Source organism: Lipomyces oligophaga (assembly GCF_038497815.1).
Source record: "Lipomyces oligophaga strain CBS 7107 unplaced genomic scaffold V1516scaffold_3, whole genome shotgun sequence".
In the NCBI taxonomy this organism is placed as follows: Eukaryota; Fungi; Ascomycota; class Lipomycetes; order Lipomycetales; family Lipomycetaceae; genus Lipomyces; species [Lipomyces] oligophaga.
In genome coordinates, this window is record NW_027117787.1 from 1264796 (window position 1) to 1280804 (window position 16009).

Sequence of the window (16009 nt, forward strand, 5' to 3'; positions counted from 1 at the left end):
TTGAAGGTGGAGGGCTTTGTGCATATGGAGTAACGTAGGCGATGTTGATCTTGAGCAGTGGTTTACTGAAAGATATTTGGAATTAGATATTGTAATACGTTATAAGTTTAGAACGAACTAGCAATGAATGAAGGCGGGTTATCAGATATTTCGAATCAGTTCACGACCAGCACAGAAAATGGAAGTAGACGAGATCGTACAGGACCAAAGCCAGGTCCGACGCGCTCCACGGATGAGCAGCAATTGCATTTGATAGCGTTATTTTTCCGAGAAAATGAGATTCTTTGGAACCTTCATAATCGCAGTACTATGAAACTGTTCGGCATGCGGGAAATGGGCAAATGGCTTACAGGATTGTCTACTGGAGAAGAAAGACCAAAGTTCAACCAGCAGGAAGTCATGACGAAGGTGCGGACTGGAACCTGGAAACGGATCGCGGAGAAGATGGAGAAAAAGTTCAAGGTTCCATTTACGGAGAGGAAGGTGCGAGCAAATTTCCAAAAGATCGAGACAAACTTACGGTGAGTTGTATAGTGTAGTTTGTGAACTGAGCCCGATGGGAGGAAGAGCTGAACTGATTAGCGAATTATAGAAATCGCCGGTTAGGCGATGATATGAAGTATTACTTTCGCAAGCCGGCTACTAAAAAGGTAAGGACATAAGGACAAAGAAATTAATTATTTATAAATAATTAATTAATCTGTGGGTTGAGATTGTCAACGAAACTAACCGTGAGAAAGTCGCAACAGATACATCGGCAGTACATTGCGATGAAAACGATGGGACATAGCGAGCTTGTCGATCCTGAAGAAGAGTCGTGGCAGCCATATCAAGACGCTATGCAAGTAGTTGATCGCAATTCGGCCGAGGAAAACAGACAGTTAGCGATCCAAAAAATTAATGGGCTTTCTGCGGAGACACAGCTGCATGTCCATCAATATCATCGATCGCTGATGGCTGCACTCAAGAAGACTGTGATTACGGAGGCGGGCCGAACAGACCGGCAGCTCTATGACCGGCTCAAGGCTGTCGTGCAGGATCTGGCGGTTCTAATGGCAGCCGATATGGAAGACATTGCGAGGTTTGCAAGTGATTGTAAGCGAATTGTCGAAGAGAAATGATGGGATGGGGTTAGCAGAAGAGGAGTTTGAAAACATAATTCTACAGAGCCGGATTAGGGCGCTGGTTAGGACAAAGAAATAGTAGCGAGAGCACGGCAGGACAGCATATCACACTTGAAGGACCATGTGGATGGATTGTGGGCAAATAGTAGCGGACAAGAATCAGAAATCGCGAAATAGCACGAGATTACAGAAAATTAATGCACGACAAGACCGACAAGAGCGACAAGATCTCGGGAGAGGGCTGCAAATGACCACGGGGAGCGGTCCAGCTTGGCGAAGTAAAAATTGAGGTTGGCGGTGGATGCCGGGGAAGCCAGATCTGGAGTATTCTCAGAGCAGTAATTTTCTCATGCGAGCCGGATTTCCTGTTCCAGCGAGGAGTTGCCGATTATTCAGCAGTCAGTTCCTGTTCCAGCACTGCAGATGACTTGAGAGAGTACGAAAGTGTGAATCTGAAATCCGAGGAGCATAGTTCGGTCAATTCCCGAGTTTGAGGGGAAAACCTATGACGTTGTTAAGCCGACTGCGAAAACTTTTGTGTGTGAGTCTGTGTGTATGTTGGTGAGGAGGGAGGGAGGGGGGAAGGGGAAGGGGTGTAACGTCGCAGGGAGAGCTGAGGACAGAATGTGGAGCTCGACGAGCTCGTCGGGCTCGTCGAGCTGGAGATAGCAGTTGTCGACGTTTCTCTACGGTCTCGACTTACGACCGTCGCACGACAAAGTGGACTGATTTGGCAACGAAAGGTTCTGGTCCGGTCCGGTCAAATCTGACGAGAATTGCAGATATTTGGGAATGCTCCAACAAAAACGAGCCAACCAGTCCAACAGGTCCAATAGCGACCGTGCAATATCTCCAAAAGTTCAGTCCAGCCAGATCCAGAGTTGCCTCGAGTTACCGTAAAAATGTCTGCAGGCCGTGGCGGCTACTCGTATTTCACGGTCAGCCTCCACCGAGGGGCTAAAGACGCGGAAATGAGCGGGATTTTCTCCACCAATGGCGCCTGTCTACAAGCGCCACGGAGCGGTCAGCGCGGGATTATTTGGGCCCTGTTTAAGGTTGTTGCCACTGAGGTGTTTGCGTGGATACGGGGCTTTGGTGCTGTAGGGAGCAGTTTACAGTGCCAGGGTACGACGGTGCAATACTAAATTGTGTTGTCAGAACATTACGAGGTTATAAGATTATGATTTTGAGGAATACGGCAGCTTCATAATTGTGTAATATAATGCAAAGTAATGTAATATAATGTAGCGTAATGTAATGATCGAGCGTAAGCTAATCTTTTGCACCTGGGTGTGTTGTCCGTTCTGGTTTCTGGTTTGCTGGATTGGTTGGCAAAAGGATTGCAGCGGACTCCGCAGTCTTGGTCTGGTGGTACTTCACTGGTCGGACTCAGTGGCCGTGGATGCCCCGCTAAACAGAGCCCAAGCCAGCCATAAGCAGCCAAAACTAGACGGACCGCTCGGCTCTCAGCGGCGAAATCTACGCATACTCTAATAGCCAGAAGGGCCCCTCAGTCGGTCCCCTCGCTCAGATTTTCTTATTAATGAGCGAGATCTCTTCCGTTTGCCGGACTGCTCGGATTAGACGACTCCCTTTCGAGCTGCTACTCCCGAGTCCCATGGCCCTCCTGACTCTGGACGTCATTGCTTCTCGAATGCGTGGATTGTAATAGTATTGGTTGGCTGTTGGTATATATTATTCGACCTAGCGCACAAGGCCAGACGGCAGAAGAGCGTGTGGAATAAAATTTGGAACAAAATTTGGATCAAAGAAATAAGTAACCAATGGCGGCAACCATCTCATCCACCGCCGACCGGTATCGCGCCAACCTGGCTCTGTTCGACGCGCATCTAGCCAAACTTCATCAAGAACCAACTGCGCGTCGCGTTCTGCCGCAGGGCATCTATGTCGATCCACACGCGGCCGTCGAGTCCGACACAGTCGCGAAAATCCAACAATCGTCGCGAACAAAAACCCTTCGTCGGAAACGCAGACATCGTGTTGTGCATTCAAACCGTTTTTCTGATCGCTCTTCGGACGACGACGAGAACGCGAATGTAAACGGAGGTGTTAACCGCACCTCGCTGGATGCCGGTTTCGCCAGCAGAGGTTTGAGATCCGTGGTTACTGGCAAGGTCGCGTCTGACTCCTCGGACGACGAGGATCGTGGCCGAACGTTGACCCGGCTAGGGGACCCTGAAAGTGAGAGTAGTGTAACATGTTCACATCAGCTATCGTCATCTATGGCTTTGCTCTCTGACGATGAAGACGATGGTGATGACAACCTTGACGGTGATGAGCAACACTCGACGCCAGCGTCGGTTTTAGAGGAAGTTTCAAGATTCAAAATGCTTCTCGAGCAAGCGCGGGAACAGAAATTGTTTGAACATTACGACGATTTTGCTGTTGAAACTGCTCTTCCTTGTGATGACGACGAAGAGGAGGAAGAAGACGATGAGGAAGAAGAGTACGATAGTGGGGATGACGAGGAAGACGATAATCTTGATCGAACACAGCTTGAAAGTCGGACAAGACAACAATGGTGGCCGCATGATCTTTCGCGGCCGAAAATCAATCGAAGTTCTTCTAGTACAAGTGAGTGCTCGAGTAATCAACTGAGCACTGTTTCGTCTGCGACTTCGATTTGTAGTTCGTCAGTTGGTAAAACTGCCTTGCCTCAACATCATATACATCAGCATACCCAACACCATCCGCATACACAATACTGGCGCCACCATGCCGAAGAAAACGACTGTTTAGAAAATGAGTGCAGGATTGTCCATGTCACGCATATGTCGATGGACGTTGTGCCTCCCGAAGATGTCTATACGCGGCATCGATGATTTGTTTTATGGCTTTGATTTGATAGATGGTTCTGCATATTGATTTGGCGTTCTGGTCATCATGATTGTATAATACACGTAACCTCCTAAAATATATTTAGTTATTGTCATCATGTATTTTATTGGTGCTTAATTAAACCTGTGTTTGTTTACTGAGTTCTTACGTACTCTTTAAGTTCTGTTAGAACCAAATCTCGCGAATATTTCTCGCTGGATGTCTCGCTGGAGCTCGACATCCGGAAAACGATTAAGCGACTTATCGAGCTCGATTTGCAATCCATCATAAGCCTGCATGATTTTGATTCTAGAGTCCGGTATGATCTCGCCATAGGAAGGAATCGAAAGACTATATCGAGACGCGATGTGTGTGAGGATGACGCCCGACGCACCCGAGTCACAAGCGATGGCGACTGCTTCCTGCGCCGTCGAATGAAATCTTTTTTCGGCCATTGTAGAGTCAGAATTAGCAAATGTAGCCTCGTGGATCATTAAATTCACGCATGCTAGCTTGGCTTCGCGTGCAAGAATCTCGTTTGGGCGAGTATCTCCCGAATATGCAATTGCCAGTCGCGGATTGCTGGATTGGATGATATAGCTGAATGCTTTAGTGCTGACAAGTCCATGAGTTGCCTCTACACTTGATATAGATAATGTGGTCGAGATAGTGTGCGCCGAGTCTAGTAAACGGTTTGCATCGATAAATGAAACCTCAAAAAATCCCCATTCATCCAGTAATCTACCAACTTGGCTCGGCCCAATCACAATGAGAGATTTGCATAATGTAGATTTCCATGCCGAAAGAAGAGCAAGCATGCCCAAAACATGGTCAAGATGCATATGACTAATTAAGATAGCTTTCAGTTGACTGAGCACAAGTTCATAGTTGTCCTCGAACACCCTCAAAAGCCCTGCACAGGTGTCTTCTCCACAATCGAGTAGAACGCCGTCGTAACCGTTATTGAGTTGTAATAGGGTGCTCGAGACATTTCTGTACATGCCTGGCATATAAGAACTTGTGCCGAGACAAGTCACTCGGTCGCGCAATGGTAGTTCTCGACGACGACGAGTAAATCTCCGGCGCTCAGAATGTACAAATTCCTGCTGAATTTCTTGGAATATGTCATGCGAACTATCAGGGTCGGCATCTAAATCTATAGTTGTCCCAGAGATAAATGGATATTTCGACGAATTTTGCGCGGCTAGTTGCCATTGTTTAGTTTCAGCTGGCCGAGAGCTCGCCGAATTCCACCGAACAAAAAAAGCCGGCGCGGACCTGGACAACGTGTGATTGAAATTGTATACGGAAACCATTCCACTAGGCGCATATTTAGCTTCGATGTTGTAGAGCTGTATGCTGCCATCAAGTGAGCTCATGATCTTGGTATATGCGCCCAGTCGATGCTGTTGTCCGAGATGAACGACCACAGCTGGTACTCGATTTAGGCCAACTTTTAACTTGACTTGCTCTAACTCTGTAATCTGACAATCATTAAATATCATGATCTGCACCCGTTTGCCACCTTTAATCTGGGTTACTTGTTCTTTTGTCACAATAGCACCAGTTTCTGGTATAACATAATCGACTCCGCGCATCAAGTCACCAATCACTTTGCCTTGCGGCACACCCAATGAGGTGGCAAGCTGAGCGTTAAACTCGGTTTTAATAGGTGTCGTGTACTCTATGCTATATGCAAGAAGTTTTATATTTGGTAGCTTTGCTACTTGAACCGAGATCTGGTCATCGAACTCCGATTCACGGTCCATATCGTACTGCAAGCCTCGATCTGAAAACATATTTCGAACAAGCCTGCTCGCGTAATCATCTGCGGGTAAAACTGGATCCGTATTCCATATTGGCAAAATATTGACCAGTTCATTCTCTTCCGACCCAAATACGATCTCAATCTCGGCTCGAAACTCTGCGTCTCGAAATGTACTCAGCGCAGCAGCAAATCCAGGATCCCCGCCAATTCGGACTGGTGATTTATTCTTCGACTGTTTCTTCGCACTAGCAATCCCGTTCAGTAGTCCTATCAGACCTGCTACAACGCTCGCATCTCGTGCGGACCCAACTGCGAATATACCTGCGATGTTGGCCCATTTCCCTGTAAACTTGCGGTTCGTTAAAATCGCTCGGTAAGCGCCCTCATGGACACTGCCAAAAATATAAGTACAGTTCCCTTGCCGAGAAGAACAGTCAAGTTGAAACAGACAAGATTTTGAATGAATTGTCGCGTGTGTAATTACAGTGATTTTGTTCATGATTTGGCAAGATAGTTTATTGAAAGTTGGGACGGTGCTCAATAACTTTATTTCTACAGTTCTTCGGTTCTAACAGAAATTTATCGTTTGACACCACTCAATAAGTCAAAGACGCTTCAAGAATTGACGCTAGATCAGCGCGTTTCTGGTCATCATCATTCTGAAAATTCGGAGCTAGCATTAAAACACGGTTCTGAGGCATAGCACCTTCGACTAGCGCCGGAATATCGTCTTTAGAGAAACCGAGGTCGCTGATGCCACGCGGTTGATCACCGAGATTGATCAAAAACTGCTGAATTGCCTCACCAAGGATTTCACCAGCGCTTTCTGCCTTAGCATTACTGATGTCTGCTCCAAATATTTGGGCTGCTGCAAGATGACGATCCGGGTTCGTTGGACCGGTGAATCGAAACACCTGAGGAGCAGTCACCGCTACGCTAACTCCGTGGGGAATGATCGCGTGGTCTACCTTGTATCCCGCGTGTTTATAGCCTTTGTTCATCCCTGATATGGGATAGGAAAGTCCATGGCATAAATGCACACCAGCATTTCCGAACCCAACACCGGCAAGTGTCGCGGCGAGTAACATTTTTTCTTGAGCTTCGTGATCGTCAGGATCTTTCACGGTTCGCGGAAGATACTTGACCGTGAGTTTCAGTGCTTCGAGCGAAAACACGTCAGAAATTGGGTTTGCACCTTGATAAGCCGGTCGGAGAATCGGATTTGTTGGTCGCGGGACCCGCTCATAGTATGGAATAGCGGTCCATGACTCCAGTGAATGACATAGCACGTCTAACCCAGACGATGATTTCACCTGCGATGGCATGGACTGCGTGTTGATTGGATCAACGATACCAAGCAATGGTTTCAACGCTCGATGTGCAATTCCTGTCTTCGCTTTGGCGGCAACAAGATCAAAAATCGCAGTTCCAGTGGTTTCTATTTATTTGGGTCAACATAAGCAGGGATTTGGTCATCTCGAATTGCCGTACCTGAACCAGTACCAGCTGTCGTCGGAATTGCTATCAATGGCTTGAGTTTACGGTCGACTGGACGTCCTTTTCCAAGAGGCGCATTGACAAAGTCAAGGAAATCGGCGTCTGAATATGTATCATACAGACTTGCAATCTTGCAAGTATCCATCACAGATCCTCCACCGACCGCTAAGTACGCTTCCGGAGACAGATGCCGGGCCCAAGCTATCGCATCTTTGACACTTTCTAATCAGCAATGCTCCACGACTACTTACGTATACTTACGCATTATCTTTCGGTTCAACTCGAACATTGCTGTAGATATCATAATTGATGCCTTGAGAATCAAGAGCCTCGATAGTGTTTTTCATGGGGGCAAGATCAATAATCTTGATATCTTATCAGTGTGTTATATCTCAACAATCATGACTGCAAACTCACATTGTTATCGGTAAACACAGCTACTCTTTTAACTCCTAAGTTTTTGAAGTCCATGCCGACTTCGCGAGTAACTCCGTTTCCATACCTGATATTGCTCGCCGCCAATTCGAATGCATATTCTTTCACTGGAGGTGCGGATGCAAGCAATCTTGTTGCTCCTGTAGAAGGCAGTGTCGTACACGCATGGCATGGACAAGTCGCCGAGTGATTCTGAATCGTTTTCAAAAGTGATCGTGCTCGTTGACGCGCCGTCGGCACAATTCGAGTGGTCATTGAGAATGAATTATGATTGATCTGAGCAAACTCAGTTTTGTCCTAGCCAGTTCCGTCGCCGTTAGACAACTAGATGTACTACGAATCTGCAGGAATTTTATATTTCACTGAAGCCGACAACTAGAGCAAATTGGACCTCTTTTGGCTCGTAATTAAACCGTCAATGAGGAGTCAAAGCGACCGAGGGCCACGATCGCCCGACGCTCAGGACCTGATTGGGAGCTAGAAAGCGGGGTGAATCTGGGGAATCCCTTGATGTTCTGTTACGATTCAAAACGATTTTTGTGTTTTGACTTATTTTACCAGCATCTTTTCAATTGTAGTTCATAGAATGATGATTTGTATTAATATATTATTAAAGAAATATATTAAAATAGATTATATAATCATGGCTAGCTTGTTATTCTGGAGTCATTGCCACCATATAATGAAGAGTTATCTGCGGAAATTATTCCCCCACTTTAATTTGTGATAAGATAGATATCGATATCGTCATGTCCGGAACTGCAGCCAGTCCAACAATACCATACAATTTCAACGAAATTATCGCTAATATTGCTAAACATCGGCGAATAAGGCAGATTCGATTAGATTCAGCTGTTCGAGAGATAGTAATTGATATATTCGGCTAGACTACGATCCGATTTCCATACTTCCGACCGTGTAATTGGCCATGGGATTTCTAACAGATCATCCTTATACGGCGATTACAGTCACTATCGACCGACTAGTAACAGATCAATACGAAGAAGACGATGTTGCTGGAGTATTCGAGCTTATTGAAAATATCCGCGCAAGCTCAACCGGGTATGTTATTTGTATATCAATTTAAATAACTTGTTCAACATATTAACATAGCCTGTTTCATCTGCTACAGACCCACTGAGGCAGCAAGGGCAATCCGTAAGAAGTTGAAATACGGAAATGTGCACAACCAACTTCGTGCATTAACTGTGAGTAAGAGTTTTCAAGGTGGATGGGAACTATATTAATCATTTTACCAGATTCTTGACTCCTTGATTGAAAACGGAGGAAAGCGCTTCCAGTGTATGTTTTACCACTTTATCTAATTCGTATAGTACCTGACACAGCTTCAATTAGCCAATTTTGCTGATGAACCGTTACTGGAACGATTGCGATTACTCGCAGCGGACTCGTTCACGGATCCGGCGGTAAAACAGAAGGTTAGCCGATTATTTGTGAAATGGGCGAATTCGTACAAGAATACGGCCGGCATGGGCCAGGTTACGCAGCTGTATAAACAGCTACCGCAGCGGAAACGCAAGACGCCTGTTCGCCAGCAGCGATTCGCGTCATTGGAAGATGATATGGAAGAAGAAGACGAAGATGAGGAAGAAGAGGAAGAAGAATCTCATCATCATCAAAGCCATCCTCCAAGTCGTTCAGGTGCTAGCAGTAGTTCGCGCAGAGAGTCACCTGCTCCTGCTATGCCCTCCCGGCGCGGAGTCACTTCACCGGGGGGAAGCAGAAGTGCAAGTCGGGTTAGATCAGACAGAGAACCTCGAGCATCTTCATCTGGCCCAAAGGACAGATTCCAGTCCAACACCGCCGTGGATCGGTATCAGCGATCGAAGAAGAAGAAAGCTACAAGCACGAGTTCCGGTGCGAGACCATTTGATATTCAAAAGGAGAAACCATTGTTAACTCAGACGTTGGCTGAGTCTGGCACAGAGGCAACAAATCTGAACAATGCGCTGAAACTCATTAATAGAGAAAAGGAGCTGGCCACAGACAACATGCGTGCGACTGAGTGCTTCAACAAATGCCGGAAGCTCAGACGTATGGTGCTACGGTATATCCAGCACATCGAGTCTGAGGATTATATAGGCTCGTTATTGCATGCGAATGACGAACTTGTCGCCGCATTGCAGTTATATGATAAGATGAGTCAGCCGATTGATGAAGATTCGGATTCAGACTATGACTCGGAATCCAGCGGTGTCGATGAGTTCGACAGAAATCTCGATCGCCATAAGCCCAGCACTGCTCATCCTGCTCCTACTCATGCTCCAGCTCATGCCAAGTTTCCTACCCGTGAAGAACTGGCTCACAAAAGGAAGCCGCCCCCAGTACCGGTAAAAAGCGAGGTGTTGTCAGAATTTAAGTCGAAGATGGTCATATCCCCGGCGCGAGATAAATTCCCGGGTGAAGTTGTCGACGAGGAAGATAGTAATCCGTTTGGGGACGATCATAAAATTGAGACTCCGGCGGTTGAGAAGAAGTGTATGACGTGGTAGGACTATTATAGATTGAATATGATGTAACAGTAGATATATTGAACTACATTCCCAACGCCAGATTAATCAATATGCATACAACTTGACCCTTGACTACTCGAATTGGAACCCAACCAGTTGACTAGTCAACGTCTCTGCCATCGCACTTGCTCGAGCATGAATAAGTCCGATAGGAGTGTTTTTATCACCCACTAGAGCAAGAAGCAAGTTTTCCTGAACCATGTGGACTACTATGGTAGATTCCTAAATCTGTTAATGTTTGTAGAATTAAAATTACACCCCGAAGATATACCTCATTCTCCACGACGATCCATTCTATTCCTAGACTTGAATCCGAGGGATACAAACTGATCGAATTCAAATAGCTTCGCCAGACGTTAGCCGAGTAAGCTGCGTACACTCTTGGTTGTGGAGCCAGATCAGACATGTGAATCAGCATGCCCCCATTGGCAGCCGACATTGTCGCGGTGAGCAACTCAGGTGGTGCACTGGAAAATGTACTCTGAGCAGATACGGATGGCGATAGCGCAAGACTATGGAAATTTGATGAATGCGATGAATTCACTGACGACGCTGCTAGTAATGTTCCTGAGGTTGTCATCAAAATAGCCATCAGAATTCGCGGTGTATGAGACGTTGGTGTGTTATTTCTTGGTTCATATCTGATTCCTGGTCCGGATCCTGGTTTTGGTCCTTGTCCTTGTCCTTGTCCTTGTCCTTGTCCTTGTCCTGATTCTTCGATATTTTGACCAGTCAAACTTGGATTATATGTATCGATTGGCGGAGCAACAGGTTGAAGACATTGTGAAAGCAGAGAGTTGAGTCTTCTAGATTTAAGCATCTTCGATAAATTTGTATTTACGAAAATTTATATGTACAGGAGTATATATATTGATATATATAACATGAGATTATATCACTTATAGATACAGGCATTTGTATATCTGCATCTATGGATTAACATATGTCCACGTGACAGAACTATTTTCACAACATAGGATATCAACCAGGGCTTAGTAATCTCGGCGACGATTTATCCTATCCCGATTAGCCAAATTTCATCAATAATTCATCACCTAGTTCGACATATTTTTACAGGACTTTGTCAATTACGGCCAATTGTCCGAGTTTATGTCTCTTAACCGGAACATTAGTTGTGTCTGTCTTGCCTTCAAATCTGCTTTTTGGCGTCCAATTGTCACTTCTGCATCACGATTTCCAACTTCTACTGCTTTCCCCCGCTCATTTGGTCAAATCGCAAACATGTCGACAGATCTTTCCACTTATAAGCTCAATCATACGATGTAAGTGCTCAGGGAGTCAGATGAGAGAGAGAGAGCAGAAGTGTCGATCAGTACGAGAGAGGATGTGAGGCGGTGTGTTAATAATCAGTTGTCGACAAATCTCAATGTGAATGAACTATTCTCTAATAATCATTTTCAGGATGAGGGTCAAAGATCCTAAGGCTTCAATCGCCTTCTATCAAGATAACTTTGGGATGAAGTTGATTCGCCAGCTCGATTTTCCCGAGGCTAAATTTTCGTTGTATTTTCTTGCGTTCGACGGCGAGAATGCGGCCAACAAAGGTCTTGAGTGGACTGCTCGGTATGTTGAATCTGATGAAGCATCCGGAACATCATTTGAGCAGAGAGAACTAACGAAATAGCGAGGGCTTAATTGAACTTACACATAACTACGGAACGGAAAATGACCCAGAATATAAGGTCAGCTCGGGCAATGCTGATCCTTATCGCGGTTTCGGACATCTTTGTTTCTCGGTTGACAACATCGATCTTGTCTGCGACACATTGCTCAAAAATGGAGTCAAGTTCCAAAAGAAACTTACTGATGGACGCCGTAGGTTCCTTCTTGATTTTTGGATTTTCATTTCAACCCATAGAGAAACTGACGTTTTGATAGAAAAGGATATTGCGTTTGCACTTGATCCGGACGGATACTGGGTTGAACTCATCTGGACTCGCACTCCGAAGACAGAAGGATTCACCGATATGTCTGGCTACAGGATGAACCATACTATGGTGCGTATATCTCTTAATTGCTTGAACTATCAATCTAATGTTTTAAGATTCGCATTACCGACCCAAAGAAATCTCTCAAGTTTTATCAAGAGGTGCTCGGCATGAAACTTCTCCGTACTGCAGAGCACGCGGGTGCTAAATTCACACTCTATTTCCTTGGCTACAACAATGACCTTAATTTTGTCGAAAATTCTGGAGAAGGTGTTTACAACTTCGAAGGCATGCTCGAACTCACATGGAATTGGGGCACCGAGTCAGACCCCGATTTCAAGGGATACCATAATGGTAACGATGAACCACAAGGATTCGGCCATCTCTGTGTCTCAGTTGACGATCTTGATGCTGCCTGTGAACGATTTGAGAAACTTGGCGTCACCTGGAAGAAGAGATTGACCGATGGAAGAATGAAGAATGTCGCCTTCATTCTTGACGATGATAATTATTGGGTTGAAATCATCCAGAACGAAGCGCTCAAGAAGAATGCGAATTGGTGACAGTTTTCTGTACTCTCTCGGATTTAAACGTCTTCGATTATTTCTCTTATTTCGGATTTTTTCTCCTTAAGTTTAACTTACAATGTTCCTTACATGTTAATATAGGATCATGCGTGTATCACGTGGAGTTCACGTGAAGTTCCACCAAAGTTGGATCATAGTTTCCAGAAAATATGCAAAACTTGTTAAGTTGAAAACAGATAAAAACAGTAGATAATCTCGATAAGCAGCCGATTTGGCGTGTTCTAATATTTTTCTGTCTTGCTCCTTTAATATTAAGCGGACTTTGGTAGCGGTGGAAGGTTGTGTGGAAGAAGCAGATCTAGAGATCATCGGATTTACTGATTCTGTGTTTTCAGCTCGGTTTTCTTAGCATCATGGCCGAGTCCTTAGAATCGTCGTTCGCGTCTCTTAGGGCGGATGAGGTTTTGGCTATGAAGCGTTCAGATACGCCTGTAACGGACGATGAAAGTATGCTTGTAAAGTGTTATCGACATAGTATGAGAAGAAATTACTAACCATGCCATTCAAGCACCAAATCTGAAACCAGGCATGTCGACGATTGCTCCGAGATTGCTGCATAAATGGAGACTCGACAAGTCAATATTGTCTTTGGCATCCTCGCATTCATATGTTTTTGCTGGCACAGAAGCGCATGAGATCATCGTATGACTCACCTGTCCGATACAGTGTCGAGGTATCATATCTAACTAGACATAGGTATTTGATATAAACACTTTCCAGCAAGTGGACGTTCTTCAAGGACACGGAGGTAGTGTGCTCTGTCTTTGTGTTTCGACCGACAAATCGTTGCTATTTTCCGGCGGAAGCGATTCGATTATGAAGGTATGCATGTCTACTTGTCTAGTACTGGTCCCTAACAGCTGTAGATTTGGGCTATCGACACTCTCGAAGAGCTCTATACTGTTTACTCAGTATTTGATATTGGTGACATATTTACCATTATCTACAGCCAACATCTCCAAACTGTCTTTTTTGGATCCCAGAACGCTTCGATCCAGTGGTGCGATCTACCCACCATTGACCGCCACACGCCGCTGGACAAGTCCGGTATGCCTTCAAACCGATTCAGCAAGTTTTTCAATTCTTCTGGTCCAGGAGGTCAAAAAGTGCAGACCACGTCAGGCGCTCATTTATCAGTCGCAAATACCCTTATCGAGCTCCCCGAACATAATATGATGTCCTATGCACATAATGGCTTTGTATATACCTTGTTAATATACCGGTCTGCAACTCAAATATCCGGTGCTACTGTTGCGGAATCGAAGGAAACGATTCTATCCGGCGGAGGAGACGGTGTAGTAAATTGGTGGGTCATGCGACAGGGACGGCTTCATAAAATTCAGACATTCGCAACACAAGCTAGTATTCTATGTCTCGCTTCACTGGATACATTCCTATACTGCGGAATGACTGAGGGCAAAATTGGTATTTGGGATTTAGATACTTGTCAAGCGATCCGGGTCATCCAAGCCCACAAGTCCGATACGCTTTCAATCGCCACATTCGGCCATTGCATTTTCAGCGGCAGTACCACAGGATACATACGAAAATGGTCTCGCGAACTGCAAATGAGCGCCCGATGGAAATGTCATGACGGTCTGATTTTGTCTACTATAGGTTTACAAGCGCTCAATTGCTCACTTCTTATCACTGGAGGCAACGACGGAGATATCGCAATTTGGGACATTACCGATGCGTTTCCATCTTCAAATTTGAACTTTTCGTTTGCAAATGATCAACTGCTTGCTTCGTTATCGACATTTATTTCGTTTCGTACGATTTCAGGGTCCTCCGAGGCTGAATATCGGACGGAGTGCCGACGATGCGCCTCGTATCTGAAGAAATTGTTTAAAAATTTTGGAGCCAGCGCAGAATTGCTGACGACCGAGGAGAATTGTAACCCTGTTGTCTGTGGCAAGTTCACTGCAAATTCCACCGATAATACAGGGACGACTGTATTATTCTATGGCCATTATGATGTAATTGCGGCCGCGGCGGCCGATAAGTGGGAAACCGATCCATATTCATTGGCTGGTATTAACGGATATTTGTATGGGCGAGGAGTGTCAGACAACAAGGGTCCTATTTTGGCAGCAATATTTGCGGCGGCGGAGTTATTCCAGGCGAAGCAGCTGAAAACGAATGTCATATTTCTTATCGAAGGTGAAGAGGAGAATGGGTCACGAGCGTTTGAATCTACTGTTGTTACAAATAAAGGAATCATGGGAGTTGATAAGTGTGACTGGATCCTGCTCTCAAATTCGTATTGGCTGGACGACGACGTCCCCTGTCTGAATTACGGCATGCGAGGCGTGATTTATCTGACTGTCGAAATTCATAGTGATCATCCAGATTTACATTCGGGAGTCGATGGAGGCAGCTATCGAGAGCCATTAATGGACATGGCAAAGTTGCTGGCGACATTGACCGATGAAAACGAGCGGATGCTCGTTCCAAAGTTCTACGAGCCAGTTCATCCAGTGACCGAGACGGAGTTAGCGCTCTATGAGCAAATACGTAAGAGCTCGTCCGTATCGATCTCGAGTGATTTGCTGATGGCACGTTGGAGAATGCCTTCACTGACGGTTCATGGAATCACAGTATCCGGTCCCGCAAACCAGACCATCATTCCACGTACTGCAACAGCAACATTATCTGTGCGAACGGTTCCTGATCAAGACACGCAGACAATCAGTAGTTCATTGCAAGCTTATTTGTGTATGCAATTCGAAATACTGCACTCACACAATCACATTGTGCTCAAAATCAACCGACAGGCGGACCCATGGCTAGGGGACCCATCGAATAAGGCCTTCACGACCCTGGCACGATGCGTAAAAGATACCTGGGGACGCGACCCATTGTACATACGAGAGGGCGGGACGATTCCAGCAGTTCGGTTCTTAGAAAAAGTGTTTGACGCGCCGGCGGCTCATTTGCCTTGCGGACAAGCAAGTGATCACGCTCATCTGGATAATGAGCGTATTAGAATTGTAAATTTGTATAACGCAAAAAGTATTTGGAAGCAGACTTTCAATAACTTACCTCCTCGAGAGGACTGATATATATATATATATATATATATATATATATATATATAATAATCCTGTAATATAATTTATCATATATTTAATTTTTATTTATTAATAATAGTATTTATCAGAACAATTAGCTGGAACATAATTGTATAAGTGTAATTGCATCAACACAATCACTACGTTGTACATTGCGATAGTATGGCGATATAGCATATCAAATTATATATTGTGCATATACT

The 16009-nt window shown here is 45.2% G+C and overlaps 8 protein-coding genes across 8 annotated transcripts; 5 read left to right on the forward strand and 3 right to left on the reverse strand.

Annotated features, from left to right (window-relative positions):
• Positions 1–29: 29 nt before the first annotated feature.
• V1516DRAFT_285914 (uncharacterized protein) lies at positions 30–1574 on the forward strand. Its single transcript, XM_066918852.1, has 3 exons — positions 30–521; positions 593–650; positions 741–1574. The coding sequence occupies exons 1-3, from the start codon at positions 124–126 to the stop codon at positions 1119–1121; spliced, it is 837 nt and encodes a 278-aa protein (XP_066778263.1). The 5' UTR covers positions 30–123; the 3' UTR covers positions 1122–1574.
• A 1015-nt stretch (positions 1575–2589) lies between these two features.
• On the forward strand, positions 2590–4053 carry V1516DRAFT_285916 (uncharacterized protein). The gene has a single exon (XM_066918853.1). It carries the CDS (start codon positions 2909–2911, stop codon positions 3965–3967), a length of 1059 nt encoding a protein of 352 aa, XP_066778264.1. The 5' UTR covers positions 2590–2908; the 3' UTR covers positions 3968–4053.
• A 20-nt stretch (positions 4054–4073) lies between these two features.
• V1516DRAFT_673570 (beta-lactamase-like protein) lies at positions 4074–6235 on the reverse strand. Its single transcript, XM_066921934.1, has one exon. It carries the CDS (start codon positions 6227–6229, stop codon positions 4139–4141), a length of 2091 nt encoding a protein of 696 aa, XP_066778265.1. The 5' UTR covers positions 6230–6235; the 3' UTR covers positions 4074–4138.
• Positions 6236–6259: 24 nt separating this feature from the next.
• On the reverse strand, positions 6260–8116 carry V1516DRAFT_673572 (alcohol dehydrogenase). Its single transcript, XM_066921935.1, has 4 exons — positions 7645–8116; positions 7489–7592; positions 7222–7445; positions 6260–7168 (listed from the first exon to the last, which is right to left on the reverse strand). The coding sequence occupies exons 1-4, from the start codon at positions 7915–7917 to the stop codon at positions 6327–6329; spliced, it is 1443 nt and encodes a 480-aa protein (XP_066778266.1). The 5' UTR covers positions 7918–8116; the 3' UTR covers positions 6260–6326.
• Positions 8117–8444: 328 nt separating this feature from the next.
• V1516DRAFT_673574 (uncharacterized protein) lies at positions 8445–10250 on the forward strand. Its single transcript, XM_066921936.1, has 4 exons — positions 8445–8724; positions 8795–8870; positions 8922–8964; positions 9019–10250. Exons 1-4 carry the CDS (start codon positions 8591–8593, stop codon positions 10173–10175), a joined length of 1410 nt encoding a protein of 469 aa, XP_066778267.1. The 5' UTR covers positions 8445–8590; the 3' UTR covers positions 10176–10250.
• An 18-nt stretch (positions 10251–10268) lies between these two features.
• Positions 10269–11016, reverse strand: V1516DRAFT_663740 (uncharacterized protein; the record flags this gene model as incomplete). Its single annotated transcript, XM_066920538.1, has 2 exons — positions 10269–10418; positions 10468–11016. The coding sequence occupies 2 exons, from the start codon at positions 11014–11016 to the stop codon at positions 10269–10271; spliced, it is 699 nt and encodes a 232-aa protein (XP_066778268.1).
• Positions 11017–11156: 140 nt separating this feature from the next.
• On the forward strand, positions 11157–12886 carry V1516DRAFT_673578 (Glyoxalase/Bleomycin resistance protein/Dihydroxybiphenyl dioxygenase). The gene is made up of 5 exons (XM_066921937.1): positions 11157–11479; positions 11619–11780; positions 11842–12032; positions 12096–12214; positions 12262–12886. Exons 1-5 carry the CDS (start codon positions 11307–11309, stop codon positions 12706–12708), a joined length of 1092 nt encoding a protein of 363 aa, XP_066778269.1. The 5' UTR covers positions 11157–11306; the 3' UTR covers positions 12709–12886.
• V1516DRAFT_673579 (uncharacterized protein) lies at positions 12887–15831 on the forward strand. Its single transcript, XM_066921938.1, has 4 exons — positions 12887–13179; positions 13241–13374; positions 13429–13554; positions 13599–15831. Exons 1-4 carry the CDS (start codon positions 13086–13088, stop codon positions 15792–15794), a joined length of 2550 nt encoding a protein of 849 aa, XP_066778270.1. The 5' UTR covers positions 12887–13085; the 3' UTR covers positions 15795–15831.
• The last annotated feature ends 178 nt before the right edge of the window (positions 15832–16009 follow it).

Bases quoted from the DNA above. Each gene is read 5' to 3' on its own strand.
- V1516DRAFT_285914 (XM_066918852.1), top strand. From the start codon at position 124: ATGAATGAAGGCGGGTTATCAGATATTTCGAATCAGTTCACGACCAGC. The intron at 522-592 runs GTGAGTTGTATA...AGCGAATTATAG, and splicing joins AAGATCGAGACAAACTTACG to AAATCGCCGGTTAGGCGATG. The intron at 651-740 runs GTAAGGACATAA...ACCGTGAGAAAG, and splicing joins GCAAGCCGGCTACTAAAAAG to TCGCAACAGATACATCGGCA.
- V1516DRAFT_285916 (XM_066918853.1), top strand. From the start codon at position 2,909: ATGGCGGCAACCATCTCATCCACCGCCGACCGGTATCGCGCCAACCTG.
- V1516DRAFT_673570 (XM_066921934.1), bottom strand. From the start codon at position 6,229: ATGAACAAAATCACTGTAATTACACACGCGACAATTCATTCAAAATCT.
- V1516DRAFT_673572 (XM_066921935.1), bottom strand. From the start codon at position 7,917: ATGACCACTCGAATTGTGCCGACGGCGCGTCAACGAGCACGATCACTT. The intron at 7,593-7,644 runs GTGAGTTTGCAG...TAAGATATCAAG, and splicing joins CTGTGTTTACCGATAACAAT to ATTATTGATCTTGCCCCCAT. The intron at 7,169-7,221 runs GTACGGCAATTC...CCAAATAAATAG, and splicing joins GACAGCTGGTACTGGTTCAG to AAACCACTGGAACTGCGATT.
- V1516DRAFT_673574 (XM_066921936.1), top strand. From the start codon at position 8,591: ATGGGATTTCTAACAGATCATCCTTATACGGCGATTACAGTCACTATC. The intron at 8,871-8,921 runs GTGAGTAAGAGT...TCATTTTACCAG, and splicing joins ACCAACTTCGTGCATTAACT to ATTCTTGACTCCTTGATTGA. The intron at 8,965-9,018 runs GTATGTTTTACC...AGCTTCAATTAG, and splicing joins CGGAGGAAAGCGCTTCCAGT to CCAATTTTGCTGATGAACCG.
- V1516DRAFT_673578 (XM_066921937.1), top strand. From the start codon at position 11,307: ATGTCTCTTAACCGGAACATTAGTTGTGTCTGTCTTGCCTTCAAATCT. The intron at 11,781-11,841 runs GTATGTTGAATC...CTAACGAAATAG, and splicing joins GGTCTTGAGTGGACTGCTCG to CGAGGGCTTAATTGAACTTA. The intron at 12,215-12,261 runs GTGCGTATATCT...TAATGTTTTAAG, and splicing joins ACAGGATGAACCATACTATG to ATTCGCATTACCGACCCAAA.
- V1516DRAFT_673579 (XM_066921938.1), top strand. From the start codon at position 13,086: ATGGCCGAGTCCTTAGAATCGTCGTTCGCGTCTCTTAGGGCGGATGAG. The intron at 13,180-13,240 runs GTATGCTTGTAA...ATGCCATTCAAG, and splicing joins GCCTGTAACGGACGATGAAA to CACCAAATCTGAAACCAGGC. The intron at 13,555-13,598 runs GTATGCATGTCT...TAACAGCTGTAG, and splicing joins GAAGCGATTCGATTATGAAG to ATTTGGGCTATCGACACTCT.